At 53.1% G+C, this 27,830-nt stretch overlaps 1 protein-coding gene across 5 annotated transcripts in view; it reads left to right on the top strand.

Annotated features, from left to right (window-relative positions):
- GOLGB1 (golgin B1) overlaps positions 1-26,145 on the top strand; it is a 40,157-nt gene extending 14,012 nt beyond the window's left edge. For 3 of the 5 annotated variants that reach the window (XM_084808858.1, XM_084808856.1, XM_084808857.1), the window contains 15 exons: positions 31-128; positions 733-838; positions 1,486-1,559; positions 2,831-2,921; positions 3,747-3,820; positions 4,022-8,973; positions 10,109-12,059; positions 13,289-13,467; positions 14,874-15,003; positions 15,340-15,489; positions 15,937-16,095; positions 16,827-16,924; positions 17,449-17,583; positions 18,514-18,619; positions 19,127-26,145. In XM_084808858.1, the coding sequence (XP_084664984.1) occupies positions 31-128; positions 733-838; positions 1,486-1,559; positions 2,831-2,921; positions 3,747-3,820; positions 4,022-8,973; positions 10,109-12,059; positions 13,289-13,467; positions 14,874-15,003; positions 15,340-15,489; positions 15,937-16,095; positions 16,827-16,924; positions 17,449-17,583; positions 18,514-18,619; positions 19,127-19,261 (8,438 nt within the window). In that variant the 3' untranslated portion in view covers positions 19,262-26,145. Of the gene's footprint in view, positions 1-30; positions 129-732; positions 839-1,485; positions 1,560-2,830; positions 2,922-3,746; positions 3,821-4,021; positions 8,974-10,108; positions 12,060-13,288; positions 13,468-14,873; positions 15,004-15,339; positions 15,490-15,936; positions 16,357-16,826; positions 16,925-17,448; positions 17,584-18,513; positions 18,620-19,126 lie in introns of those variants that run through there. The other 2 variants (XR_014784210.1, XR_014784209.1) reach the window with 2 other exon arrangements.
- Positions 26,146-27,830: the final 1,685 nt, after the last annotated feature.

Below are 27,830 nucleotides of genomic sequence, written 5' to 3'. Positions count from 1 at the left end.
GTGAACTAATGTCCAGTGTTTCGGTCCTAGGAGAGCCCCCGGCCAGGCTCAAGGAGTCTGGCTCTTCACAAGTGGAACCAGAAGTCCTTACAGCCCAGACAGCAGGGCAGGTCTCTGCACTGAGCAAGGTAACTGCTTCCTCAAAGACCCTCGTGGGCATACAGAGCTGCCTTTTGACTGTGTCAGACCATGGGTCCATCTGGATCTCTTATTGGCAGTGACTCTCCAAGGTCTTGGGCGGAGTTTTCCCTTCCTCTGCCTGAGAGTGGCTGTTTCTGTTTTAAAGGGGTAGGTTATAGGACCATTTTTCTACCCCTGACCTTTTGTTTGTGTGAACATTATGGGAATCGGGCTTGTTCCTCTCCCTTCTCAGAATGCCCTGGTCCATGACAGAAAGTGTCATGGCCACTTCCTAAGAATTTGAGCCTTCTTGAAGGGAGAAACCATACTCTGCCCTTCTCAAACATCTCCATGCCTAGGACTACATAAGGAAAACATGCAGTTCTGAAAAACCCCTACTGAAGCACCCAATGCCATTGGCTTATGTTCACGTGAGTTTTCCCTCTGTGGCAGTTGTGCAGGGGCTCAGGGCTGTTAAGAGTTTCTTAAATGGAAGTAGCTGTGTAGATGTGACCTCAGTTCCCGACTGGCCAGCTACAGTTCAGACAGAAGCAGAAGGCACAGTTCTTGATGGAAAGCTATCTGCTCAGATCCTGTTGTTCTGCTCCTCAGGTAGTCACAGAACAGGATGCAGCAGCAGCGTTGCCAGTGAGAAATCCCCAACAGCAGGAAAATGAACAGCACAAGACCCTCACGGAGGCTCCAGAAGCTGAAAACGGTAACTCCTGCTTTTAGTCTGCTTTGCACAGCTCAGCTCTGTGACTGCCTCCTAAATGGGGACTTGTGTGTCTCCAGGGACCCCTTCCCTCTGACGAGTCCAAAGGTTTGCAGAACAAAGCAACAAGCTGTTGCCAGTTCCTGTAGCAGTGCTGTTCAACCTGTGGTACTCATTAATCCATGCAGTACAGGTCTAATGCACAGCTGGGATAATTAGAAGTGTTCTTTCCAGGGCTCCTGATGCAAAAGGCAGGTGGCTTGTAGAGCCCGCGGGGCCCAAGCTGTTCTCTTGGAATTCTCTCTCCTAGGTGAACGGATTCTGCTTGTTTGGGAATCTTGGTCTCATACAGTGGGACTTGGAACATTTTTCTAGAATGTCCCATGCTCCTTTATTCCTCCTAAAACCTGGTGAACTATTATTTTATTTTCCCCTGGAAGGTAAGAATAGCTGTGTTCCAGATCTGTGTCCTGGTGACACACCTCTTCCAGGGCAACTCTCTCTAGTCTTCCTTTCTCTAGAGATGGTATGTGCTCACATCCTGGCCTGACTTGATACCACACTCCCTATGCAGTGCCAGCATTTGGCCTCCTATAGGGCCCACTTTCCCCTTGCTTCATATCTGATACCCCTTTCCCCTGTCTTCTTAGAGATCCTCCACTCCCAGCTTGCCATGCTGGAGAAGAGGCTTGAATTCACAGCAGGTGCAGCAGAGTCAAGCCAGGTAATCTCCAAGCAGTGAAAATGAATGAAGCCTTCAGTAGGTGAAGCATTTGGCTAGGAAATGGCTCTTTCTAAGCTTCCCTTTTAGCCGTGTCCTGCAGTCTTCTTTGCTGGGTTATTATTAAGGGGCTTAATGTGTGTGGGGGGAGAGAAACACTTCTGAATTAAACTTGGAACTCGGCTATTCTGCCAGTCCTCTTGTGTTCTTCAGAGTACTTCTGTTGCTCCCTCAGAGGTGAGCCTTCTGCTATTGTGTCTTACATATGTGCAAAGAACAGACAAGCCACTGTTGAGTCCATTTTATGGATGGGGACGCAAAGGTCAAGCTGCTCAGTGAGTCTGTGGCTGAGGTGGGGCTTGAATCTCGAGTGCAGTCAAAGTTTGTTGAGGGAGCCAAAATGCACAACCATCTCTAGTTTCCAGAGGTGCAGCGCATCCCTCCTCCACAGCACTTTAACGGAAACTTCCAGTGATACTCACTTTTGCAGTTTCTAGTTTTTTCTTCTTGCTCAAGCAACTAAGTCTTTTAACCTTATCAGATTTTTTTTCTTACCAACTAAAGCATCCCTAATCAAAATACTACTTTTAGGGTCAGTTGTCAGACAGGAAGATTAAGGTCTGTCAGTGTAGCCATAGATCTCAGTATATATGACTTGAGAGAAGCAAAGGATCCTGGGAGTCATGTCACCATTTTGGCCTGTCATGCAGTAGTTCCCCTAACGTAAATTCTGGCAACTTTAAACCTGTTACTTCTGTCAGAGGAAGCCTAGTCTTGAGTGTTAACTGCCTTGTGGAGTTGGGGTGTGGGGTGGGGAGCATTCCTTTTTGGTGTCTGCTGATAATTTTTCCAGAACTGGAGGTAAAATTAGAACACTTTGCCCACAGGATTTTATCTGCTTATTTATTACATTTTTATCCTGCCCTTCCTCCAAAGAGTTCAGGGTTAGCAGAACTTGTATCTTCATATCAGGAGGTGTGGAATTTATGTGACTCTGCTAGGGGTGAGTTGCAGCACTCAGAAAAAGTACCTTGCTGGTGTTTGTGAGGAGCTTTGAAGCTGTTGGGTGGGGAGCGAATCCAGGAAACCTAATTATCTCCCCACTCCGAAAGAGAAACCTGCATTAAAAAACGGCCCACAGAACCTAGGAGGATTTTTCATGTACAGCCGGATGGTCTCCTTCATAGCTGCTTTCTACCTTGTGCTGGCAGTGAAACTGATCTCTAGATAGTGCTGCTGGTGAAATCCTTCACCTTTCCCCTTCTTTCTAAAAGGTCGGCTGTGCTGAAATGGAAGTTGAGTTGCAGCCTCAGCAGGCTCCAGGGGTACTATCTGGCTTCAGTGACGGTTCGTCTGGGCCTGGCAGTAAGTGTCCAAAAGATGTGGGTTGTAGCTGAGCCAGACGTGGTGGTGGAGGAGGCACCCTGGTGACAGACTGGTGGGCTCTGCTGACCTGCAGCCATCAGGGTATCTTGGAGGCAGAGAGCTAGAACGGAGCATGGAGGCTGGATGGGAGGCTGGGCAGGGAAAGAGAGAGAGCTGTGCTCCAATCTTGGCTAAACTGTGTGAGCTCTCATACTACTCTCCCTTTGTTTGGCATCTTCAGTGTTCATGCCCTCTACATTTGGGCTGTCACAGAAGATACTTGTGTAACCTGGAGAGGGGATATGGACAGTTGCACTTCTACTCCTGGATTGCTGTCCGGTAGCTCTGCACAATTACTGTTTCCCAGGGAAGTTAGAGGAGGCAGGGGGCTAAGAAACTGATCTCTCTCCCCTCGCTGCCCTGGCCTCTCCAGCAATGCTCCGGTTGTCCTCTGAAGAGGAGGCAAGAAACCTGGGAACAGCCTCTCTCCAGTTCCCCTTTCTTATTAAGGCAATAAACATACAGTTGGTAGATCTGTGTGATATAGGACTGGTTAAAGCTGTAATAGCAGATCTTAAAGTTAGGTAGCCATGTGGTGCAAAAACTGGTTGTTTTTGTTTTTATTTTGCTTCTGTTCACGAAAGTCACCCTCATGTGAGTGGTGGGATTATTAGAAGTGGCTAAAAATGACTGAAGATCTCCTCACACTACCCCTCTGTCCAAAGAGTTAACTGCAAAGTAATGGGATGTGCAGATGTTTTGACCTTGGTCCTTGCAACAACGTTGGGCTTTGCTGCAGCTCATTCTCCTGTGTTCTTTGGCTAGGCTTAGTGGATGGCCTGGGAGGCCACAGAGTAGAAGGCCTACGCTTGCCAGACACACCTGCTGCCCTAACTCAGGTGAGACAGACACACACCCACACTGTTTTGCTTTTCTGCATTACTATCTCTGTATTCCTTTTTTTTTTTTTCACCAGTCCTTCAAAACAGCAGCATATTTTCCTCTGTTGCAGTTGTGGGTGGAGATAATCCTTACATTGTGCCTGTAGAATGAAACTGTGTCAATGTTGGAGGACTAACTCCTTGTTTTCCTTGTTTCAGTCCAGCCCACACAGTGGCAGCCCTCTGGAACCACCACTTGCCATGGAGAATGGACAGCCAGATGTCCAGGAGTACCTCTCCGCGAAGAAACGCAAAGATCTCTCTGTCCTGCTGCTGGAGCTGCAGGAAGCTCAGGAAGAAATAGCATTTCTAAAGGGACAGCTTCAGGTCTCCGGCAGCTTGGACCCTGATGGAGCTGAGCAGCCAAGAGGGCAGTCACAGGCCAGTGGTGTGGAGCAAGCAGGAGAAGGGGCAGGGCTTATTCAGAGTGATTCAGGTTGCAGTTCCCTGGTAACCATGGGCCTTCGGGAGGAGTCCCCTCCCCTTCCAGGGATGCTCTTGGGGCAGGATGGCCCCTGCACAGAGGGTAGAGAAGCCACTCAAGAACCTTCTCCAGCCACAGTTGTCCCGGAGCAGCAAGAGCTGGCAAAGTTGCAGCTTGAAATGGCTGAGCTACGAGCGAGCCAGTGTGAGGCCCAGGAGCTCCACCAGGGGGCCTTGGAAGAGAGAGCTGCCGAGATCCGGAGGCTGCAGTGGCTGGTGAAGGACTCGGACCGGTCCTTGCACACCCTGACTGCAGAGCGGGATCGGCTCCTGTCCCAACTGAAGGAGCTCTGTTGCCTGGCAGAGCTGAAGGAGCAGGTGAAGCAGCTGGAGGGCGACCTTGCCGATTCGGAGAAGCAGCGTCTCTCTGACCACGAAAGTGGGGTCTCCCAGCTGGGCCTGTTGAGGGAGCAAATCCAGAGCCTGAAAAATGAGGCCAGATCCAAGGAGGTGAAAATCGCAGCTTTGCAAAAGGACCTGGACGAGGCTCAGCATCACCTCTCAGAGCAGGAGCTGCTGTGGCAGAGCCTGAGCAACCAGCTCCAGAAGGGAGAGCAGGAGAGAGAGGTGCTGCTAGGGCGGCTGCAAGGGGCTTCTGCCGGGGCTGAGGAGGCCTCCCGAAGCCTGGCCTCGAAGGAGCTGGAGGCAGCCCGACTCGAGCAGCTCCTCTCCGAAAGCTCGGCCGAAACGGAGCGGCTGCAGCAGGAAGTGGCGGAGTGGGAGCAGCGGGTGGCAGAGCTCAGCATGGGCACATCCGACCAGATAGTCCAGCTGAAGGAGGAGAAGCTTGTGCTGGGCAAGGAGCTGACGAGCCTGATGGAGCAGCTGAGTCTGCTTATGCATGGAAAGGAGACCAGAGACCAGGGTGTGGGGACAGCAGGAGACCAGGGAGAAGAGCTGCCTGAGTGGGCATCGCCAGCGGATGAGGAGATGGAGCTGCTGAGGAAGGAGAACGACCTGGTGAGGAAGAAGCTGCAGGTGGCTCTGGTCAGCAGGAAGGAGCTCCAGAGCAAGGTCCTCAAACTAGAGAGGGAACTGGAAGATGGGAGGGGACAGCCCGTGAAGCCTGGGGCCAAAGTTCTGGAGGTCCAGGAGAACGACATGGGGGAAGAAGAAGAACCCCCTGAGCATCCTTCCTCTTTGAGCCAGCTGCTTTCTGCAAAGGAGGCTGAGCTGCAAACCATCCTTGGGGAAAAGGAATCTGCGGTGGTTGCACTGCAAGCTGTGATTACAGATCTGCAGCAAAGTCTTCAGGAGAAAGACCTCCTCATGGGTGCCCTGCAGACCAAACTCACAGAGCACAGTTCCGCCTTCGAGAAGCAGGCCCTGGTGGATCAGAACTTGGAGGTGTCCAGTGCAGCTGTTCCTCTGCTGCAAGGGGCGAGCAGCGCCACCGCCCCTGGTCTAGAAGAAGAGCCGAGGGTTCCCCTGGAAGAGAAACTCTGTGCTCTTGAGCAGGAGAGGGATCAGCTCCAGAGGAAGCTCCAGGAAGTGCTGGCCTCCCGCAAGGACACCATCAAGAAGGCCCAGGAGAAGGACCGCCACCACCGAGAGCAGCTCAAACAGCAGAAGGACGACTACAGCCTCCTGCAAGAGCAGTTTGAGCAGCAAAGCCGGGAGAAGGAGAGCCTGCAGGGCAAACTCCAGGCCCTGAGCCAGACTCTGGAGAATGCCTCTCTTCCCAAGCCTGCCGGGGAGGCTCCGTTGGGGGCCATGCGGGAGTCTGGCTGGGTGGCTCTTGCGGGGAGCACTGTGTCCAGCAGAAGCATCCTGGCAGCTGAAGACCTTGCTGTGAGGCAGCTCAAGGGAGACCTGGAGAACCTCCAAGCAGAGAAAGGGGAGCTGGAAGCCCAGGTCAGCCGTCTGGAAGGAGAGCTCGGGAGCAAGTCTGAGGCGGCTCTGCAGCTCCAGGAACAGGTCCGGCAGCTGCTTGCTGAGATGGAGACACTGAAGGCCACCTGCTCTCAGGCTGAAGCCAGCATGGCCAGCCTTCAGCTAGAGCTGGAGGAGAGCCGAGCGGAGGCTGCCAGGCAGGAGAGCCAGAGGCTCCATCAGATGGGCCTGGAGGAGCAGCGGGAACTTGCCAGCAAGGAAGAAGTTGAATGTCTGAACTCCCAGCTTGCAGGTAAAGAGGAGTCTCTGCGTAGCCTCATGGTTGAGCTGCAGGAAAGAGAGGATAGGATCAAAGCCCTGCAAGGCCAGCTGGAGGGCCAGAGCAAGGAACAGTCCCAGCGCCTGCAGGCTGAACTGGCCGAAGCCCAGCAGAAATCGGCCAAAGAAGCTATAGAGGGGCAGTCCAGGGCCCAGCTGCAGAGGAAGCTGCAGGCTGCACTCATCTCCCGGAAGGAAGTGCTGAAAGAGAGCAAGCTGCTCAAGGAGGAGCTGGCTGGCACTAGGGCTGCCCTGGAGAGCGCGTCCCTGCGCCTGTCGGATGCTGAGCGTCGGGCCTCTGAGCTGGGAAAGGAGAAGGAGGCGCTCCTGGAGAAGCTGGCTGCTCTCGGCGAGGAGAGGGAGAAGCTCATTGCAGAAGTGGACAAAGCCTTGGTGGAAACCCAGGATGTGTCTGGCTCCTGCGAGAGCCTGAAGGCGGCCCTGGAGGGGGTGAGCCAGGAGAAGACCAAGCTGGAGGAGGAGGTTGGTTCTCTGCGGCAGGCCCAGGCCCAGGCGCTCTCTGCATGGGGGGAGAAGCACCAAGAGCTGCAGCGGGAGTACGAGACCCTCCTGCAGTCGTACGAGAACATTGGCAATGAGGCCGAGAGGATCCAGCGGGTGGCGGAGGGTGTCCGGCGGGAGAAGCAGGAGCTCTTCCTCCGCCTGAAAGGCACTGAGGCCGAGAAGAGGGCAGCAGATGCCCGTCTGCAGGGGGCTGAGCAGGAGGTGGAAGGGATGAGGGAGAAGATGAGGAAGTTTGCAAAATCCAAGCAGCAGAAGATCCTGGAACTGGAAGAGGAGAATGAGCGGCTGAGGGCTGAGCTTCATCCCACGGATGGTGGCCTGCAAGGGGTAGAAGAGACGAGTGCCTGTCTCAGGGAAGAGCTGGAGAGCTCCAGGAAGAACTCTGAGTCCCTTTCCAGTCAGCTGGAAGTGCTGATGGCTGAGAAGGACTCTCTGAACCAGCAGATCTGGGACTTGAAGCAGAGCTCGCAAAGGAGGAGCAGCATGCGGGAGGAAGAGGAGGAGGTGGCAGCAGCGGGTGAGGCCATTGGCTCTGCCAGGGTGGTGCCCCCAGAGGCAGTTGATGCGCAGGCAAGTGCAGGCACCGCTTCGGAGCCTGCAGAGCCCACCACTGTGAGCCTTCATCCTGAGGAGGAAGATACCAGCCAAGCCAGGGCTTCGTGTGATGAAATAAACAGGTACATTCAGCGGGTGGCGCAGCTCACAGAGCAGGTTGCAGATCTGGAGGAGAAGAGCAGGGTGGCCGCGGAGGAGCTGGGCAAGGTGCTGGGGAATTTGGAGACCCTGGGAGAGGAGAAGAAAGGTCTGGAGGGCCTGCTGGCTGCCAAAGGCCAGGAACTGGAAGCTCTGCGGGAGAAAGTCATCAGGGTAGAACAAGCCAGCCAGAAAACGGAGGCGCAGCTTGCTGGAATGGTGAGGCTGAAAGAAGCTCTGGCAGCCGAGAAGGATGACCTGGAGGAGAGGCTCATGAACCAGCTGGCGGAGCTGAACGGTAGCATTGGGAACTACCAGCAAGACGTGGTGGATCTGCAGAGCCAAAACCAGCAGCTCCTAAGCGAGATGGGGAGTCTTCGTGGGGCCCTGGGCCGCCTGGAGGAAGAGAAGCGGCATCTGCTGAGGGAGAAAGCAGAGCAGGCCGCAGAGAAGAAGGGGCACGTGGAAAAGCTGAAGAGCACCTGGAAGGGGGACAGTGGCCGGACACAGGCCAAGGAGCTTCAGGAGCTGCTGAAGGAGAAACAGCAGGAGGTGAGGCAGCTCCAGAAGGCTTGTATCCAAAGCCAGGAGAAGATCAGCAGCTTGGAGCGAACTGTCAAGGCCCTGGAGTTTGTCCAGCATGAGACCCAGAAGGAGCTGGAGGCTGCTAAGACAAGCGTGGCAAAGGCAGGAGTCGACACCCGGAAGGCCCAGGCAGAGCTGGCCTCCTGCAGAGTCTTGCTGGATGACGCTCAGAGCGAAGCGGCCCGCGTCTTGGCCGAGAGCCTCAAGGCAAAAGAGGAGCTCCAGGCCAACAAGGCTCAGGTCAAAGCACAGCTGAGGCAAAAAGAGAAGGACCTTGAGAGGCGCCTGGAAGAAGAGCAGGACAAGCACTCGGAGGAAGTCAGGACCATGGAGCAGAGGCTGGAGGCCTTGCAGAGAGAGCGGGGGCGGTCGGAGGGGGCAGCGCGAGACCTCCAGGACGCCTTGCGCCGGAAGGACCAGAAGGCCAAGCAGCTTCAAGGCAGCCTGGACCACACGCTGGCCCAGCTGGCTGCCTTCACCAGGAGCATGTCCTCCCTGCAAGACGACCGGGACCGTGTGCTAGACAAGTCCAGGCAGTGGGAGAAGAAGTTCAGCGAGGCCGTTGAGAGGAAGGAGCAGGAGGTTCGCACCAAGGAGCAGGCCTGCGCCAGCTTGGAGGAGCAGGCAAAGCTGACGGCTGCCCAGGTGGAAGACCTGCAGAGTCGCCTGGCCAGGTACAGGGGCAGTGATGGAAGGGGGCGGGCGGTTCGCTTCTCCCACAGTGAACTGGAAAGCGCATGGGCAGCGTTTCCAATCTCGTCTCTGAAACCTTGTGTGGAAGGAAAAGGGGAGCGCAGCATGGCGTCCGCTTGGGTCCTTGCACCCTACACAGTTAGCAGAAGCAGGGCAAATTGTGTGAGCTAAGCAAAAGTGCAGATCTGCCCCCCGCCCCCAGATTCAGGAGGGGCTTGTACTTTTCAGTGCAGAGGGTCTGGGGGCACGACAGTCTCTGCACTGACTGGATACATTTGAGACTGAGGGGCCTTTAGGACATCAGCCCCAACTAGCATGGCCAGTGGTTGGGAATGCTGGGAGTTGTCGTCCAGAACATCTGGAGGGCATCCAGTTAGGGATGACGGCTACCTAGATCAGGTGGAGGGAGTTTCTGCGCCGTGCCTTCTTGCTCTAATGCAGCATGGCACGTCGTGGTGTTCTTCTGCCCGCCAGTTGCTGGCATGGAAGTGCTTCTGGGATGTGAAGGCATGTGATGAACCATGCTGCACTTTGATAGCACAAGTGTGACAAAACCTTTGCATGGGGTGGGGGGCCCAGCCTCTTCCACATGGCAAAGCCCCCTGGGGCATCAGCCCTGAGTCTAGCCCGGACCATACCGACAACCTGTAAATCGCAGGGTTGGAAGAGAGCCACTGGATTATCATAGTCCAGCCCCATGACCCAAGAAAGGATCCTCCTGTGCCTGAAGCACCCTCAGGTGAGGTTCTCCAGCCCATTCTTTAGAACTTCCCTGGAGAGCTCATTCTGCCCTCAGAATGAGAAAGCTCATTCATGGCACAACCCCAGATTGCCTCCCTAGAGTTCAAAACGAGAAGCTTTTTGTGCTGTGTTTTCCTCTCCCCCTCCCCCCTCTCATTTTGATCAGCTGTTAAATTCATCCCTTCCCTTGTGTTTTTTCTGGGTTCAACATGCCCAGTTCCTTCAGCCTGACCTCTCTCTGCTGTACCCCTTTATGGACCTGCCAATAGTATTGGGGTCCTGGGTGCTTTTTATAGATGGCTTGTGTGGGCAGGCAGAGAGGGAGCGAAGGGGACATCCCTGGGTTGTGTCTGATTCTGCCTTCTCTGCTCGCAGCCTGGAACAGAACAAATTGGCCCAAGAATCCAGTGCTCAGAAGGAGCTTCAGCGTCACCAAGAAGAAGCCAGGTTGCTCCAGGAGGAGAAAAGGGAGCTTGCCTTCCAGCTTGAGGAGGCCCAGCAGCAGTTGAGCAGCTCCCAGAATCAGGTCCAGAAGCAAGAGGCAGAACTTCAGTGTCTGCGAGTGCAGCTTGCTGATCTGCAGGACTCCTTTGCAAAGGGTGAGGAGGCCCGGGGAGAAATGGAGAAGACAATAAAAAACCAAGAGGCCAACCTCCAGGAATGCAGATTCATCCAGGAACAGCTGGTGGCTGACCTGCAGGCTTCCAAGGAGCTGATGGACAGGTTTCATGAAGAGATGGGCAACAAGGACCAGAAGATCTTTGGTCTCGTGGCCAGCAAGGAAGAGGCCGTTGCTGCAGCTGTGTCGGAGTTGCAGGAGCAGCACAAGGAAGAGCTGAAAGAACTGGAGAATAGAATTGGCAAGGCAGAAGAGGAGAGGGTGGCCTTGGAAACGGAGAAGAGGAAAACTCTGGAGAAGGTTGACCATCTCAGGGGGAAGCTGAAGAGCACCCAGGATGAGAGCAAGCAGCATAAGGCCCAGCTAGATTCCTTCACCAAGTCGATGTCTTCCCTGCAGGATGATCGGGACCGTATCTTGGAAGACTATCGGCAGCTGGAGCAGCGCCACCTGTCAGCCATCTTGGGGAAAGACCAGCTGATCCAGGAAGCCGCTGCGGAGAACAACACCTTGAAGGAGGAGCTTAGGAGCCTCCATGGCCGTATGGATGACCTGCATGCGGAGAACGCCAAGTTGGATGCTGAGCTGGTGCGCTACCGCAAGGACCTGAACCAGCTCATCACCATCAAGGATTGTCAGCAAAAACAGCAGCTCCAGACCCAGCTGGAGCACATCCAGGCACTGGAGAAGGAGAAGGTGGGCGTGGAGGGCCAGCTGAGGGAGTCTGAGCATACCTTGGCCAAGCTGCAGCAGTCCAGAGAGGCCCTGCAGCTGGAGAAGCACAACATGGGGCAGGAGGTGGAGGCCCTCAAGGCCTCTCTCTCCCAGCTGCAAAACGAGATGGCGGCACTGCATGAGGGCGGGCCCATGCTAGAGCTGCAGTCACAGTTTCAGGGCAAGGTGGAGGAAGTGCAGGAGCTGAGCAGCCGGCTCTTGCTTGCACAGCAGCGGGTGGCAGAGCTCGAGGAGGAGCTGGCCCTCTTTCAGCAGGCCACAGCCCAGAAGATGCATGAGGCAGAAGCCAAGATGAAGAAGGAGCTGAAGAGCCTGCATCATGACGCTGGGCTCATGCGGAACGAGACTGAGACGGCTGAAGAGCGGGTGGCGGAACTGGCCAAGGACCTCCTGGAAATGGAGCAGAGCCTCCTTGCTGTCACGGAAGAGAACCAGGACTTGAGGGCCCAAATCCAGTCCTTCAGGAAGGCCATGAGCTCCCTCCAAGACAGCTGGGACCAGTCTAACGAAGCGCTGCATGCCATGGAAAAGAAATGCTCTGTGGACTCGGAAGAGCAGCGGCTGCTGATTCAGAATCTCAGCGAGGAGAAGGTCCAGTTGCAGGAGGAGCAGCAAAACCTTGCCAAGCAAAGGGATGCTCTGAGCTCTGAGCTGGCAGCCCTTCGGGGCATGGTGGAGGAAAGGGGCCTTTTCGCCCGGCTGGAGACGCTTGGCCAGCAGCTTCAGGCCAAAGATCTGGAGCTTGTTCGCCTGACCTCTGAGTTGGAGGGGTCCTCTGGCCAGGTGAAGTCCTTCTCCAAGGCCATGGCGAGCCTGCAGGGTGAGCGAGACCGTCTGCTGAGCGAGCTGGACAAAGCCCGGAAAGTGGAGGAGGTGAAGCTACAGGCGGCAGCCCAGCCTTCCACCAGCCTTGCTGAGGTGCCAAGCCTCAAGAAGGCCTTGTCCTCCCTGCAGAATGACAGAGACCGGCTGGTGAGTCCCGGGTCTTTGCTGTGTAATATCTATCTGCCCAGTATCTCGGGGGTGGCTGGAGGGTCTTCCTGGAATCCCAGGGCCTTTAGCACACCAGCTCTCTAGCCTCTTCCCATTGTTGCCCAAGTCATACTTAGGCCTGTACCACTATGGAGCTGGAGGATTCTGTTTGCTCCCCCACATTTAAAAGAAAATAAACCACCTTGTGTATAGAAAACTAGCTTTCTGTGAGGAGGGAGTCTCAGATGTGGGGAGCATTTAAATCAGGGGTGCAAAAATGTGAGCTGTAGGTGGCCCACCAAGCTCTGTCTGGTGGCCCCCCAGAAAAAAATACAGGAAAAAGAAAAAATGCTCTAGGAACAGGCTTTATGTTCCTGCCCATTCCGAGAGAATCATAGTATGCAGTGCTTGAAGGCTGCTGCCCTATTTCCTATGATGCTGTAGAAACAGGGCTTCTGTGGCAGAAACCATAAAGCTTGTTCCAAGAGTGATTTTTCCTCTCCTTTTTTCCCATTCCTTTTTCTGAAGAGGTTCCAGGTCTGAAGAGTGTGGGATGTCAGGAACCTTCAGCAAGAGTGTGGATTAGAGGAAGGACAAGAAGGGCCAGGATTCGGGGTTCCTGGATGGCCAGGGTGTGTGTGTGTTGAGATCAGAGGTTCCTGGGAGAAGGGTTGGATTTATTCAATCCAGGCAGGTGCCAGGACTCTGAAATGCTCTTGGCAGCAGTTGGGTTTGAGTGAGATGTATGCGGTGTGTGAATGTTTGTGTGTGTGGGGGGGGGGACGACTGCGTGTGCACACATGTGAGCACAGGCACACAGATGTGCAGCCCGTGATGTCTGAGCAGACCCCTGATGCAGCCCTTGGGGCCAAAAAGGATGTGCACCCCTGATGATTTGAATCATGCAGTTCCTCTGCTTGAAAGAGACCGGATGTTCTTGATTTGAAGTCTTTTCTTTTAGTCCGACCCAGAGAGAATAACCAGAATGTATATAAGAATTCATGCATTTAGGGGAGGGAAAATAGCGTAAAGTGTATGGTAGCGTAAAGAGAGACTTTCTCTGACTCCCTGGGGTGGCATTGCTTTAGCTGGCAGTAAATCTTTTGCCGGGGCCAAGGGGCAAGGGGTAAGAGGTCTCTCCCAAGACAGTCGTTTGGGAAGGTCTCGGGGTGTTGATGTTGTGGCCTGTGCAACAGCGAACACTTGACTCTTCTCTCTTTGCCACCAAGCTGGTGGAGCTGAAGAACCTACAGCAGCAGTACCTACAGGCTGGGGTGGACACGGCTGAGATCACGCGCCTCAAAGCCCAGCTGCAGGAGCAGCAGCAAGAGACAGAGCAACAGCAGCGCCTCCGGGAGCAGCTGAAGCAGGAGAGCGCCTCCTGGCAGCTTGAGCTCCAGCAGCTCAGGTGAGAGCAGCCTTTCCAGAATGGCGGAAAATCTGTGCAGATCTTGGCTGCTGACATAGAACTCTGCATCCTAGACCATCTTTAGTCTTTATGCATTTTGGCTTTGTCATATTTGCAGCTCATCCTTCCTCCAAGGTGGTGCACAAAGTCTAGGCACTGCCACGCCAAAAGCCCTCTCCTGAGTCCCGTCTAAGCGTATCTCTGAGGTTGATGGGACATACGAGAGGGCCACTGAAGATGATCTCGGCAGGCAAGCTGGCTTGTATGTGAGCAGGCAGTCTTTCAGATATCCTTGTCCCAAACCATTCAGGCTCTAAAGGTCATCACCAGCACTTCGAATCATGCCAAGAAACAACGCTGGAAGCTGGCGCAGGCAGGTTCAGCGAAGACCTTGTATGATCACTCCACATACATGGCCTGTTAGCAGTCAGGCTACTGCATCCCAGCCCAGCTTTAGTTTCTGCATACTCTTCAAGGGCAGATCTCGGTAGAGCGCATTGCAATAGTACCCAGAAACGATGCAGCCAAGGCACCTGGCACCCTGGCCAGACCTGCATGCAAGGAAAGATGCAGAGCACGTAAACCCCACCTGCTGACTGAGGAGGGCTGGCTTAGCCCCACCATCTGGCCTCTGAGGGCACCCACCCACTTTCAGGGACCTCCCAGCAAGCCTTCAGGCTGGGAAATTGGTGTCTGGCACAAGGGAGAGCCGGGACTCTCAGGGTGGTGGAGGTGCGCATAGTGCCCAGTCCCGTGCTTTCCCAGCCAACTCCTGGGATACGCAAAGCCCTGGCTAAACAAAGCACTTTACAGTGCTGAGCTGGCTCTTTTTCAAAGCCTCACAGCAAGTTCTTTATGGTGCCCCAGGACTCTGTTCCTTCGGTTGCTGCAGGCCCCGCGACTGCCTTGTCAGAAAAGTGGATGCGTGCGACTTGGCAAGCAGTTTGCCTTTGTTAAGGAAGTATCCAAGGCAGGTTAGGTTGAACAGACAGAAATGTATTAAAGCACATCATGGCTGTGGGGGAGGCAGACAAAAATGCGTCTCCAAAAAAGAAGACAGGATGCATTTATACAGACTGAAAGTTGGAGAGCAAAGAAAGCACACTACGCATGCTCAGAACACAATTAGTACTCAGCAACAGTCTTATCAGCACAGCGGCCTTCTTATCTTTAGGGGTGAGTTACTTTGGTGGATAGGAATTCCTGCTTATGAGCAAGGTACACTACCTTCTCATGCTCAGACACACACACACACACACACACACACACATTCTCTCTCAATCCCATCAGGCATCTCGCCTGAACCAAACTACTCGCAAGGCCTAGTTAGGCCTGCCTTCAAACCTTCCTTCCCCAGTGCTACAAAGAGCCCCCAGAGTAGCTCCCCTCTTTGGGTGTCTTTGCAGGGAGGAGAAGGCAGCCTGGGAGCGGGAGGCCATGTCGGCCAAGGAGCAGCAGCGGAGCCACCTTCGGAGAGCTGTGCCGGAGACGAGATCCCGCGTGCGGATTGTGGAGGAGGAGCTGCACCAAAGGCAGGTGAGGTGAGGTGGGCTGAGAGGCAGCGGCCCCACAGCTACACTGTCCTTCCCCCGGTTTTGCCATCCTGGTGAGATGTAATCCTGGACTACGTTGTATAAGGCCCGAGCTAGTATATGTTTTTTTCCCTGCTGAATCTGTCAGACAAGTTAATATTTTGTTTTGCTGCTGCTGACTTTTATCGGTGTAAAATATTGTCTGTTTATGTGCGTTAAGATGGCATATGCAAGTCAGGCAGAGAGGCGGTGGTGTCTGGGCCTCAGCTGGGCGAAGCCTTGTCGGGCCAGCCCCAGGCGCAGCTGAGTGTGAGAGAGCTGAGCGTCTGCTCCCCTGCAGGCGGCTCCAGGGAACACTCATTCCAGCAAAACATTCAAGGGCGAAGCACCTGGTCAAGAGGCAGAGGCAGCTGATCTCCAGAGCCAGCTTAGGAGCAGCTTGAAAGAGCTGCACCAGAAGGAGGTGCGCATCCAGCAGCTCAACAGCAAGGTACGAGGGACGGAGGGCTGTGCGGGGATCGGGGGTTCTTCAGACTATGCGTAAACATGCATCTGAACATGCAGTGCAGTGATCGTTGTGGGCAGACTTCTGTCATTTGATGCTGATGGTCCCTCACTCATACTCTTATGGTGGTCCTGCACACCCTCACACTCTCAAGGGTGCTTCTTTCTCAGGAAGATTCAGGCCCTCAAGTTTGCTTCCATAGCCAAGGAGGCTGGGGAGTGGCGTTAAAAGCAGCGAGCATCTCAGGGTGCTGAGCCCTGGGCCGCATGTCTGGCCCCCTGGCTGTGGTGAGTGCCCTGCAAGGGGACAGGGCTGGTGAACACAATCCCCCCGCCCTTCGCTGCCTTTCCACAGGGGGCTATGCTCCATGGTCTGAAGAAGCTATGGGGACGGGATCTCCGCCTTGCTCTCTGACGGCCGCCCTCTCTCCAGCTCTCTCAGGTCTTTGAAGAGAAGAACTCCCTCTCCCTCCAACTGAGAGGAAGCAGCCACAGCCTGCGCGAGACTCACCAGCGCTACCGTGAGGTCCTTGCTCGCTGCGAGGCACTTCAGAAGCAGCTGCAGGAGTTGCAGCCTGCAGGGAAGGACAGGGTAAGGCCATGCGGACCGCAGGCTTTGCCAAGCCCCACTGTTGTCAGGGGAAGGCCATCTGTTCCGATCAGCCAGAGGGCAGGTTGGGGTCCTTTAGGGAGGAGTAAGCGCCTCTGAGTGTTTGCTTCATCATCGTCTCTCCCCAAACGGAGCAATGGGGCAGCCGTCCACTCAGCGGCAGAGCGCCTGGCTTGGCATGCTGAAGACCCCAGGGTCCATCCCGGCAGCATCTCCAGTTCGAAGGACGTCAGCTAGCAGCAGGTGATGGGGAAGATGCTTGCTGAGATCCTGGTGTGCTGCTGCCAGTAGGAGTGGACAATACTGATCTAGATGGGCCAGTGGGGGGGCTCTGTTTCATATGTCCATTGACTCCCCATATATATAAGAGGGCAGTACATGTTGTCCTCTTCTGCACCTTCTCCTGCTCTTAAGATTTTATTTTTAAATGTGGGGTAACCACATATGTCCACCAGATGCCCAACACTGAAGTTACCCCTTTTCACTGGTGCAGCACAGCCCCCCCCCCCCCCCGGCATTTTCACTGAGCTCTCTGCTCTGACTCCAGTGTAGGCCCCATCCAAGCATCCTTGTTGAGTTCAGCCGTGTAAGTCAGTGGTTGTCTGGCTGCCTGTGGTGCATGAGGACTCCATGTGAGCGAGTGGTGGAGGCATGGCTGGCAGCCTCGTGCTGGAGTGCCTCCTTTGAGCCTTAAGGTGCGCTTTTTGCCCCAGGGCTCCCTCCCAACAGATGCTGCTCCTGGAGCCCCCCAGGAAAGAAGCGAGCACCCCCGGGAGAGCTATACCCCAGAGCTACAAGAACTACAGATGAGGTGAGTGCTGCAGGGCGAGCAGAAGATGCTAGAGGTCATGGGGAGAGGAGGATGGCCTGGCCGGGGCGGGGGCATCCCATTGTGGTTTCCCAGTGATCTTGGATGCCAGCTGTGTGTGTATATGAGATCATGCTCTTATACTCTTTGTTAGGTCCTCCAGAATGTGTGTGTCCCCCCCCCCCCGCCCCCAACTTCTGGTCATGAACATACATCAAATCCATATGTGTTGGAAGCGTAGGGCGAAAACGTCCACCCCCCTTTTCCTCTTCACCGAAGGCCAGGGGTGGGCAACTTGTGGCCCTCCAGATGTTGCTGGCCTGCTGCACTCCTCACCATTAGCTGTCCTGGCTAGAGCTCATGGGATTTGCCATCCAACCATACCTGGAAGGCCACAAGTTGCCCATCCTGCTGTGAGAAATTAGCTGCCTCTACCAAACCTGTGTTTGTGGTCTTGTGAACTCTCTGTGGAGCTGTGGGGGAGAGCTGTGCTCCTCACAGCCCCTTCCCTTCCCTTCCCTTGGCAGGCGCTCAGAGGCCAAGCAGCAGCAGAGCGGTGCAACGCAGGGCCTGCTGCAGTTGGAGGAGCTGCTGCAGGAGGAGCGGGACCGGCGCCTGGCAGCCGAGGAGGCGGTCTCTGCTGCCCAGGACCACATCCGCAGGTGAGTGTTGGCACATCTGGGACGCTGGGATTATCCACCACCACCACCGTTTTATTCCGCAGGTCCTTGGATTGCTAAGCAAACGGCCATCTTTACGGATTCTCAGGTAATCCTGCCACTGCGGGAAGCCCTACTGAGGGATGGAGCCGCCTCAGTTCTGCCAGGCCTCGGGCTTTGAGCCTCCGTCCAGGTTGGAGGTCCTCCTCCTGCTCCATCTGGCAGTCCAGGTCTGCTCTCCCAAGCTCTCAGTTCTCACGGAATCATAGAATAGTAGGGTCGGAAGGGGCCTACAAGGCCACCGAGCCCAGCCCCCTGCTCAATGCAGGAATCCAAGTCAGAGCACCCTGGCAGATGGCTGTCCAGCCTCGTCCTGAATGCCTCCAGTGTGGGAGAGCCCACCGCCTCCCTACGTAAGGGAGGTATTTACCCCAATAGCAAACCAAATAGAAGGAATAATAAAGCCACACCCTTAGATGTGATGTTTTACAGCCCTATTATAAGCAATACCTAGAATTAAGATCAAACTGAGTTCAACAAGACTTACTTCCAGAAGAGTATATCCTAGTTAGTGCAATATTCACTTGTTAGGCAATTCAAGGTTAGGTTTTATTGAATACCCTCTATTTCTTAGGCAATCCCATATACCTTCTATGTATTACATAACATCTGTATCCCTCCTTTCCACCAAGATAACAAAATGAGAGCAAGGAAAGGTTTCTGCTGATTTTTTTTCTTCTTGGAAAGTGCAGTTTGTATGCAGAACCTGAGGAGCTGCTCATAAGGCAACAGGGTTTTGGGACAGAATTCACATGATCGACTGGCTCTTTGCAGTGTTGCTCTTAGTTCCCTGGCCACAGCCTTGAGTGCATGCCGGCTGGCCACCTGTCCGTAAGTCACAGGCTGCTCACCTGCACGTCTCTCTCTGCCCAGGCTGGAGTCAAACAAGTGGGCCCACCCTCTGGATGCCAGCATCGAGATGCCCTCCAGCCCAGAGCATGCGCTGCTCGTGGGGCCCCCTGATGGCTCCTTCAGCAAGGTAAGGTCCCCCTCTCTCAGCCCAGAGCATGCCCACAGGCAGCTTCCACAACAGGAGACGCTCTGCTCCTGTGTTTTGTGTTCCTTGTGTTGTGACTGGAGAAGTTTCTTCTTTCCCTGCGCTTTGAAAGAGCACCTCCAACTGTTCTTTCCCCTAGTGTGGGCAAACCCAGATGCTATTTCTCTTTGGCAAAACAATGAGATTGTCTACAGTCAGTGTACATCTTGAATTCACAAGACCAGGGAACCATGTGCCCCGCTGGGTCACTTGACCGTGACAGCCGCCTAGTTCTAGTTCTAGGAACAGCCTTTCCAGTTTAAAACGGCTCGTTCTGCGTGTGCCACGTTATAAAACTCCCTGCGTGATGCCACCAAGCTTGGCTTCCGGAAGCCCCCCAGAATTCAGCTCATGGCGCCTGGAATCTCCCAGCTGTGCTTTCCTGTCAGTGGGAGCCTCAGGCGGAAGCCACCCCACCGCCTACCTCTCCTCCTCGTTCTTTCTCCACAGGCTCGAGGAGGCCCTGGGCCACGGCGCGTCCTGCGCTCGCTCTTCTGTTCCCGGAGGCGCCTGCCCCTCCTCGCGACAGTCTACCTCCTCACGGTCCACGTCCTGCTGCTCCTCTGCTTCACGGGCCACCTGTGAGAGAGGCCCCTGGGGCCTGCCCCGCCCTGGGGGGCACGGGAAGTGTTTGGGTTACTGTTGCCCCTGGGCCTGGCGATCCTTGCTGTGCTACGGATGGATGAGAAGCGCTGCAATGCAGCCATGGCTTGGGGGCGTCCAGCGCCCTGTGCAGGCTGCCTGGAGCAGCCACTGGGAGACAGAGCCTGGGTTGGGCCTCACTAGCCATTAGCGACCCGGTGTTGGTTTTGTGTTCTTTCGGCGTTGGGGTTCCGTGGTTCGCCTCGCACACTGAAGAGGGTGGCGCTCATTCAGCCTTGAGGCGACGGAGGCGGGGAACGTCCCTCTCCCCCGCGGGCCCGGCTGCACTGCTGGCCCCCTGCGGAAGAGCGCCCCCTGCAGGCAAAGGGCTAGAACTGCAGCACGCCGAGTGCCTCATCTGCGCTCTCTGCCTCAGCGCAGGCTTTCACGTGACTCTGGGAAGGGACCAAGCTCACTTGATTAACTCTGAGCTAGCTGCAAGGGCCTTTCTGCACCCGCCGTCATGCTCTTCGACTCAAGGGGTTGGAAAGGTTGCACTTAAAGGGATGGAAGCCTCAGGCACAAACCCCTATTGCCCCGCCCCCCGCCCCATGGCAGGAATAGAGAAGGGTGTAGGCATGGCCTCAGGCATGACAGGGAGGGGAAGGTGGCTACTGGTGGCCATGGATCCTGTTTCTTGCACTGCACAGAGAGGAAACAGGTGGGGGAGCACGGTGTTAAAGCCCCCATCCTGCTTCTCATGGTACGTGCAGAGGGCCGCATGTACCATGCAAGGCAAGGCGCAGGGCCTGAGGGAATATCCTTGTTTCCCAGTTTCCCTTTGTGCACCACCAGGGGGGTGGGGGCTGGAGAACTCTCCCCTTGCAGCTCAGGAGGCTGCAGGGTAGCCCGGAAGAGTCCACGGGGGGGCGGGGTCATCTTCATCTGTGGCCTTGCATCTCCTGTTTAGGCCCTGGCCGCACTTCTTTGGAGGTGCCCCCAACATGGTGTGTGGGCTTTCCTTTCACCTCCCAAATCCATCTTCTGATCCTCTGAAACCCATCCTTGTGCAATAAAGATTATTATTTTTCCGAGTAAGTTGAGTGGATGCTGTGATTTGGTAGGACTCATCCAGTGAGCAAAGAGTTGCCTGAGAGGGAATCTGTTCCTGGGATTGTTCCTAGAGGTAGATGGAAGAAGAGACAAAGGCCACCTGTTTTTTATTGGGCTCCCATTTTATTGGCATGCTTGATGATAACGTGTAGGACCGAACAGCCTCAGAACTGCCTGCAGGTGTGGTGGAGGGGCTAAAGCTAGGCAGTTGGATGCGAGGGGGCCGTGATTCAAATCCTGTCTGAGCCGTAATACTCACTGTATCACGGTCTTCTCTTCCATGAGGATGAGGAAATGCGTAACGCACATCATGCATGAATCCGCTATTTCCCTCCTGGCTGCTCCCAGGAGTCCCCCTTCAATACATTGCAAGGGACGGCCATTAGTCTGTTGACATGCACCCTAGGGGTGTACTGTCTTTGAAACGAGGAGGTACCATACAACCATCGTGACTAGTGCCACTGATAGCCTTATCTTCCATGAATTTGTCGAATCCCCATTTTAAAGCTGTCCATGTTGGTGGCCACCAATACCTCTTGTGGTAGCAAATTCAATTAACTATGCTTTGTGCAGAAAAGGCCTTCATTTTGTCTGCCCTGAATCCCCTAGCATTCGGCTTGGTTGCGTGACCTCATTGGGTTCTAGTATTGTGAGAGGGGAGAAAACATACCTACTTTCTCCCCGCCATACATAATTTGAAAGCTCCAAACACTGGAGCCTTTCCTCCTGGGGAAGGTGCTCCTGCTTCCTAATCACACGGCCCTTTTTTCTACATGCTCTGCTATGGGTGCTTCCAGATGAGGCCTTCATCACGCCATCACCCTAATTAATTCACGGAATGTTAGAGGGGGTCCAGAAAACATCGTCGCCCACTCTTGACCCTCCTGTGTTTTCCCACTGCTGCATCTTTTTTTTTCCCCTTATAGCAGAAAAGCTGTTAAGGCGAAAAAGATGGGAGAGCTTCACAATGCCTTCCAGTTGCTAGTGCTGGGAGCTGTCCGTATGGAGGCACCCTGGGTAACATTCTCCTGTCTCTTCTGGGGGGCATTCCAAGACCTTTGGGTCAGCCCCTCATACAAAGTGAGGCTGGTCTTGCCAGCATGTCAGATCCATGAAATCACCCAAAGAGACCCTTGTTTTTCTTGTCTGGCTGAATGGAGAGGGGTGATTTCTCTGCATCCCCCTCCCCATTGCTGTGTGTGTGGTTAGGGGGGGAGGGGGATTAATCATTGCAATATAGGGAGCTCTGTTCTCATAACCTGAGTGTTGGCCTCCTTTTGAGGCCCTGCTGTCCTGTATCCAGGCTCTACATCCTGCCTTCACTGTGGAAAGCTATGTTGCTCTGTGTCCATGCATTTCTCTGCCTAGGCATGCTGTGAGGTCTAATCCAGGATCTCCCCCACCCCACCCAGCTCCTACAGCTTGTCAGAATGCCTGGAGGAAGACCTGGTGGAGACAAGCAGGCTTCATCTATTAAAGCAAATGTTGAGTCAACTGAAACTGGGTTTGCACTGAAAGCCCAAATGTCTTGCCAAACTTGTCTGTTCTACAGAGAGGCTCCAGGGCTCCATCCAGCCTCAAGGTCCATAAAATCATACACATAAACAAGGCCGTGATAGATCACATCGAAGATCCTCCCTGTCCAGCATCTTGGTTTTTATTTATTTAAAATATCTATATGCCACCCTCTATCCAGAATTTTTCCTGGGGTGGTTCACAATAATAAAGACGGAGGCAACCGGAGAAGGGCATCAGCAACTGAGCTTGGAGTGTGGGCAGGTGGGTACAGAAGTGGGCACTCCCAGTTCCAAGGAAGCCCACAAGCCGCGCATGAGGACAACCACCCATTGCCTCCTGTCAGTGACCAGCCACACTGGTAGACTGCCTCAGAATGCAGTGGTCCCACTGGGCTCTCATGCCTTAATAGTGGTTGACAGACCTGTTCCCCGCCCTGAATTGGTCATCTTAAAGCGATCTGAGCTTCCAGCCATCACCTCATCTTGTGGTGCTGAATTTCATCTGTTAATGGAACAGGTGAAGTAACAAAGGGGGTGCCTTTGAGCACACGCAGAGAGTGCTTCCCTTGCCACCAAACAACAGCCTGTATACGTTGAGGCCCAGTCCGGGAACAGATGGCGGTTATTTGGTGGAGAGGGAAATGCACTCAGAGGCATTTCTCAGCCTTGGCAAGCCCCTTGTGATGTCCCTGCTGGGGCCCTTTCCCAGTGTCCGTAGGGGGCATGTCCTCCACAGAAGACATTTTACGCATATATTTAGGATAAGGATTCGGAACATCAGGGTTGTTTGCCGGCCTGTCGGGCAGTGTTCCTTGTGCCGCTTACAGCCAGTGGTGCAGCTAAGACAGTCAAGTAGGTTATTGGAGAGAAGAAGGCTTCCTTCAGAAAATGGAAGTCTAGCCCAAATGAGAGCAAAAAGGGACACAAACTTAGCTAAAGGAAATTTGCAAACGGGATGCAAAAAAGCATTTATCACTAATAACAGCAAGGCCGACAATAAAGACTTATTTAAATAGAAGCAGGAAACTGGCTAGGGCAGCAGTTAGACCACTGGATAAAAACAGAGTTTGAGGATAAGGAGGTTGCAGAGAACCTGAATGAATACTTTCCCTCTGTCTTTACAGAAGATGTAACACAGACACATGTGCCTGAGGGCACAATCCTATTAAATCTGCCATGATACTCGTAAGCCTCTGAACTCGGAGGCTTATGAATATCCAAAGCAAAGCGGGAGGTGCACTGGACCTCCTCCTCTGCAATTTAGCTAGACAGCACTTTCACCCATCTAGCTGAGGCGTCGGGGAGAAGGAGGCTGGGGATTCAGTGAAAGCCGTCACCTCCCTGCCCACCAGCACACCCCGTTTCCCTCCTGTCCAAGCTCGCATTTGTAAACTTGTAGAGGCAGTTTAGTAACATATGGCTGTGAGAGCTGGACTATAAGGAAGGCTGAGCGCCGAAGAATCGATGCCTTCAAGCTGTGGTGCTGGAGAAGACTCTTACGAGTCCCCAGGACTGCAAGGAGGTCCAATCAGTCAATCCTAAAGGAAATCAACCCTGAGTGCTCATTGGAAGGACAGATACTGAAGCTGAAGCTCAAATATTTTGGCCACCTAATGCGAAGAGAAAACTCCCTGGAAAAGACCCTGATGCTGGGAAAGACTGAAGGCAAAAGGAGAAGGGGACGGCAGAGGATGAGATGGCTAGATAGCATCACTGATGCAATGAATATGAACTTGAGCACGCTCCAGGAGAGAGCGCAGGACCTGGCGTGCTGTGGTCCATGGGGTCACGAAGAGTCGGACACGACTGAACGACTGAACAACAACAAAGAGGCAGTTAGTGTGGTTCTGTGCATGCAGGGAGGGGGCAGGGAGCTGAGACTCCTGGGTCCAAGGTTGGAGCTCTGTCCCCGGCCTTCGATTCAGGAATCCAAAAAATGCTATGGCTCTCCCGATGCTATCTGGGTGCTGTAGGATTGCTCTCTGGATTGATGCTTTTAGGAAGGGAGTCTGAGGAACTGAGGCAGATAGCTGTGACAAAAGATGACATTCTCAACCTTATTGAGAAATTGAAAGTTAATAAATCACCAGGCCCAGACGGTATCCATCCTAGAGTTCTTAAAGAACTCAAATATGAAATTGCTGATCTTCTAACCAAAATATGCAACATGTCCCTCAGATCAGCCTCTATACCAGAGGACTGGAAGATGGCCAGTGTAGCACCAATTTCCAGAAAGGGACCCAGGGGGGATCCGTGAAAGTACAGGCTGGTTAGCTTGCCGTCTATTCTGGGTAAATTGGGTGAAAGCATTATTAAAGATAAAATTAGTACACATATGGAAGGACAAGCTCTACTGAAAAGGAATCAACACGGCTCCCGCAAAGGTAAGTTCTGCCTCACTAACCTTTTAGCGTTCTTTGGGACTGTCAAACATGTGTACAGGGGTGGTCCAGTAGATGTTGTTTTCTTGGACTTCCAAAAGGCTTTTGACAAAGTCCCTCACCAAAGATTCCTGAGCAAATTTAGCAGTCATGGAATATGAGGAGAGGTTCTTTTATGGAACAGTAACTGGTTAAAGAACAGAAAGCAGAGAGTAGGAATAAATGGTAAATTCTCCCAATGGGGGGATGTAAACAGTGGGGTCCCACAGGGATCTGTATTGGGGCCAATGCTTTTCACTTGTTCATACATTATCTGGAAGTAGGAGTGAGCAGTGAAGTAGCCAAGTTTGCCAATGACACCAAATTATTTAAGGTGGTTAAAAAGGGATTGTGAAGAGCTCCAAAAGGATCTCTCCAAACTGGGAGACTGGGCAACAAAATGGCAAATGTGGTTCAATGTAAGCAAGTGTAAAGTGATGCACGTTGGGGCAAAAAATCCCAGCTTCAGCTATAAACTGATGAGCTAGCTGAGTGACTGACCAAGAAAGAGATAATGGGGTTGTTGTGGACAGCTTGATGAAAATGTCAACCCAGTGTGCAGCTGCTGTGAAAAAGGCAAATTCCATGTTGGGCATAATTGGGAAAGGAATTGAGACTAGAACTGCCGATATCATACTGGTCTTCTACAAGTCCATGGTGTGACCACACTTGGAATACTGTGTACAGTTCCGGTCACCACATCTAAGAAAAGGATATTGTAGAGTTGGAAAAGGTGCAGAAAAGGGCAACCAAAATGATCAAGGACTTGGAGAAACTCCATTATGAGGGAAGGTTACAACAGGTAGGATGGTTTAACTTAAAAGGCGAGTAAGGGGAAACACGATAGAGGTGTACAAAAATATGCATGGTGTGGAGAAAGTGGAAAGGGAGACATTATTCTTCTCTCATCTTGCTAGAACCCAGTGAGGTCACCCAAGAAGCTGGGAGGTTCAGGACAGATAAAAGGAAGTACTTCTTCACAGAGCACATAGTTAAAAGTATGGAGTTCGCTACCGCAAGATGTAGCAATGGCAACCAATTTGGATGGCTTTAAAAGGGGGTTGGACAAATTCCTGGAGGAAAAGGCTATCATTGACTACTACTCCTGATGGCTCTGTGCTGCCTCCAATATCAGAGGCAGGATGCTTATGTACACCACTTGCTGGGGAATGTGGGTGCTATTGCACTCATTTCCTGCTTGTGGGTTTCCCATTGGGTACCTGTTTGGTCACTGTATGAAGAGAGTGCTGGACTAAATGGAGCTTGGTCTGATCCAGCATGGCTCTTATGTTCTTAGCATCAAAGTCCAGGTCGCTGCAGTCCAAGGGGCCCCCAAATGGCAAACCAGAGGGTGGTAGGTAAGGGGGGTCAGTGGCCTACAGGTCCAGCGTCAGCACCTGAGCCAGTGAGAGGGATACTGCTTGCCACAGCATTCTTATGTTTTAAAAACATTTCATAGGGGGCATCTGACTGAGCGTGTCCATTTTTGCAGATGTTCTTTTAATTTTTACTTTAAAAAGGTGTTTTCTCTCTCGGTGGTGCTTACTCCACTTATTCCAAGCAAGTAAATTTGTTGAGCATAAGCGCAGCAGTAACAAACTCTATGTAATTCATGTACTCATGCTGCTGTTTTGGTTTAAGTGAGTTCAAAAAGTGAAACTGCACATGGTCAGCGTTTTTCTTTTCTTTATCAGGGGAGGCATAGAATCATAGAACAGTATGGTTGGAAGGGCCAACAAGACCATCAACTCCAACCCCCTGCTCAATGCAGGAATCAAGTCAGAGCATCCCTGACAGATGGCTGTCCAGCCTCATCTTGAACGCCTCCAGCGTGGGAGAGCCCACCACCTCCCTGGGTAATGGGTTCCATTGTCGTATTGCTCTAACAGGAAGTTTTTTCTGATGTTCAGACAGAATCTGGCTTCCTGTAACTTGAGCCCATTATTCCGTGTCCTGCACTCTGGGATGATTGAGAAGAGATCCTGGCCTTCCTCTCTGTGACAACCTTTCAAGTACTTGAAGAGCGCTATCATGTCTCCCCTCAGTCTTCTCTTCTCAAGGCTAAACATGCCCAGTTCTTTCAGTCTCTCTTCATAGGGCTTTGTTTCCAGTCCCCTGATCATCTTTGTTGCCCTCCTCTGAACCCTCCCCAGCTTGTCTGCATCCTTCTTAAGGGGCAGTGCCCAGAACTGGACACAGTACTCCAGATGAGGCCTAACCAGTGCTGAGTAGAGGGGAACTAGTACTTCCCGGGATTTGGAAGCGATGCTTCTATGAATGCAGCCCAAAAGAGCATTTGCTGTTTTCTGCTGCCACATCACATTGCTGCCTCTTATTCAGCTTGTGATCAACAACAATTCCAAGATCCTTCTCGCTTGTAGTGTTGTTGAGCCACGTATCCCCCATCTTGTAACTGTGCATTTGGTTTCTTTTTCCTAGGTGCGGAACTTGGCATTTATCCCTATTAAATGTCATTCTGTCGTTTTCTGCCCAGCGCTCCAGTCTGTCAAGATCACTTTGCATTCTGTTTCTGTCTTCCAAAGTATTAGCTATCCCACCCAATTTTGTGTCATCTGCAAATCTGATCAGCATTCCCTGCACCTCCTCTTCCAAATCATTAATACAAACATTGAAGAGCACTGGGCCCAGGACTGAGCCCTGCGGTACTGCACTCGATTACCTCTCCTCAGTTGAAGATTCCATTGATAAGCACTCTTTGAGTCCGATTCTGTAGCCAACTGTGGATCCACCGGATCGTTGTTTCATCTAGCCCACTTTGAGCTAGTCCACTCACTCATCAGGATATCATGGGGCACTTTGTTGAAAGCTTTGCTGAAGTCGAGGTATATGATGTCCACAGCATTCCCACAGTCCAGCAGGGAGGTTACCTGATCCAAAAATGTGATCAGATTCGTCTGGCAGGACTTGTTTTTGACAAATCCATGTTGGCTTTGAGTAATCACTGCATTATTTTCAAGGTGCTTCCAGATGGATTGCTTTATCATCTGCTCCAGAATTTTCCCAGGGACTGATGTCAGACTGACTGGTCTGTAGTTCCCAGGTTCCTCCTTTTTGCCCTTTTGGAAGATAGGTACCACATTAGCTCTCCTCCAGTCATCTGGCACTTCCAGATGATTCCTCCATGATTTCCTCCATGATTTCTCAAAGAGAATAGACAGCGGTTCTGAGAGTTCTTCTGCCAGTTCCTTTATTCATCTAGGGTGCAGTTCATCTGGCCCTGGAGATGTGAACTCATTCAAAGTGATTAGGTGTTCCTTGACCAATCAGGTCTCAATCAGGTCTCTCCCCCCACCCAACACATCAGGAATGTAGGAGCAGTTGTAAAGCATGGAATGACCATGAGGCAGAGAGGAGAAGATAACTGTCAGTTGTGTGCTTCTCAACTGAAGTAATGCACAGGGCCATCTAATGTCCCCATCCCACCCCACCCCACCCCACCAGACCAGTAAGTTCAGGGTCTAAAATTGCCTGGCTGCACCACTGCTTACATGCCTTCCATTT

The sequence above is a fragment of the Heloderma suspectum genome, chromosome 7 (assembly GCF_057233095.1).
Source record: "Heloderma suspectum isolate Gila_16-S chromosome 7, 16-S_ref, whole genome shotgun sequence".
Classification (NCBI taxonomy): domain Eukaryota; kingdom Metazoa; phylum Chordata; class Lepidosauria; order Squamata; family Helodermatidae; genus Heloderma; species Heloderma suspectum.
The sequence above is the reverse complement of the archived record's forward strand: the minus strand, read 5'-3'. Positions and strand labels throughout refer to the sequence as shown.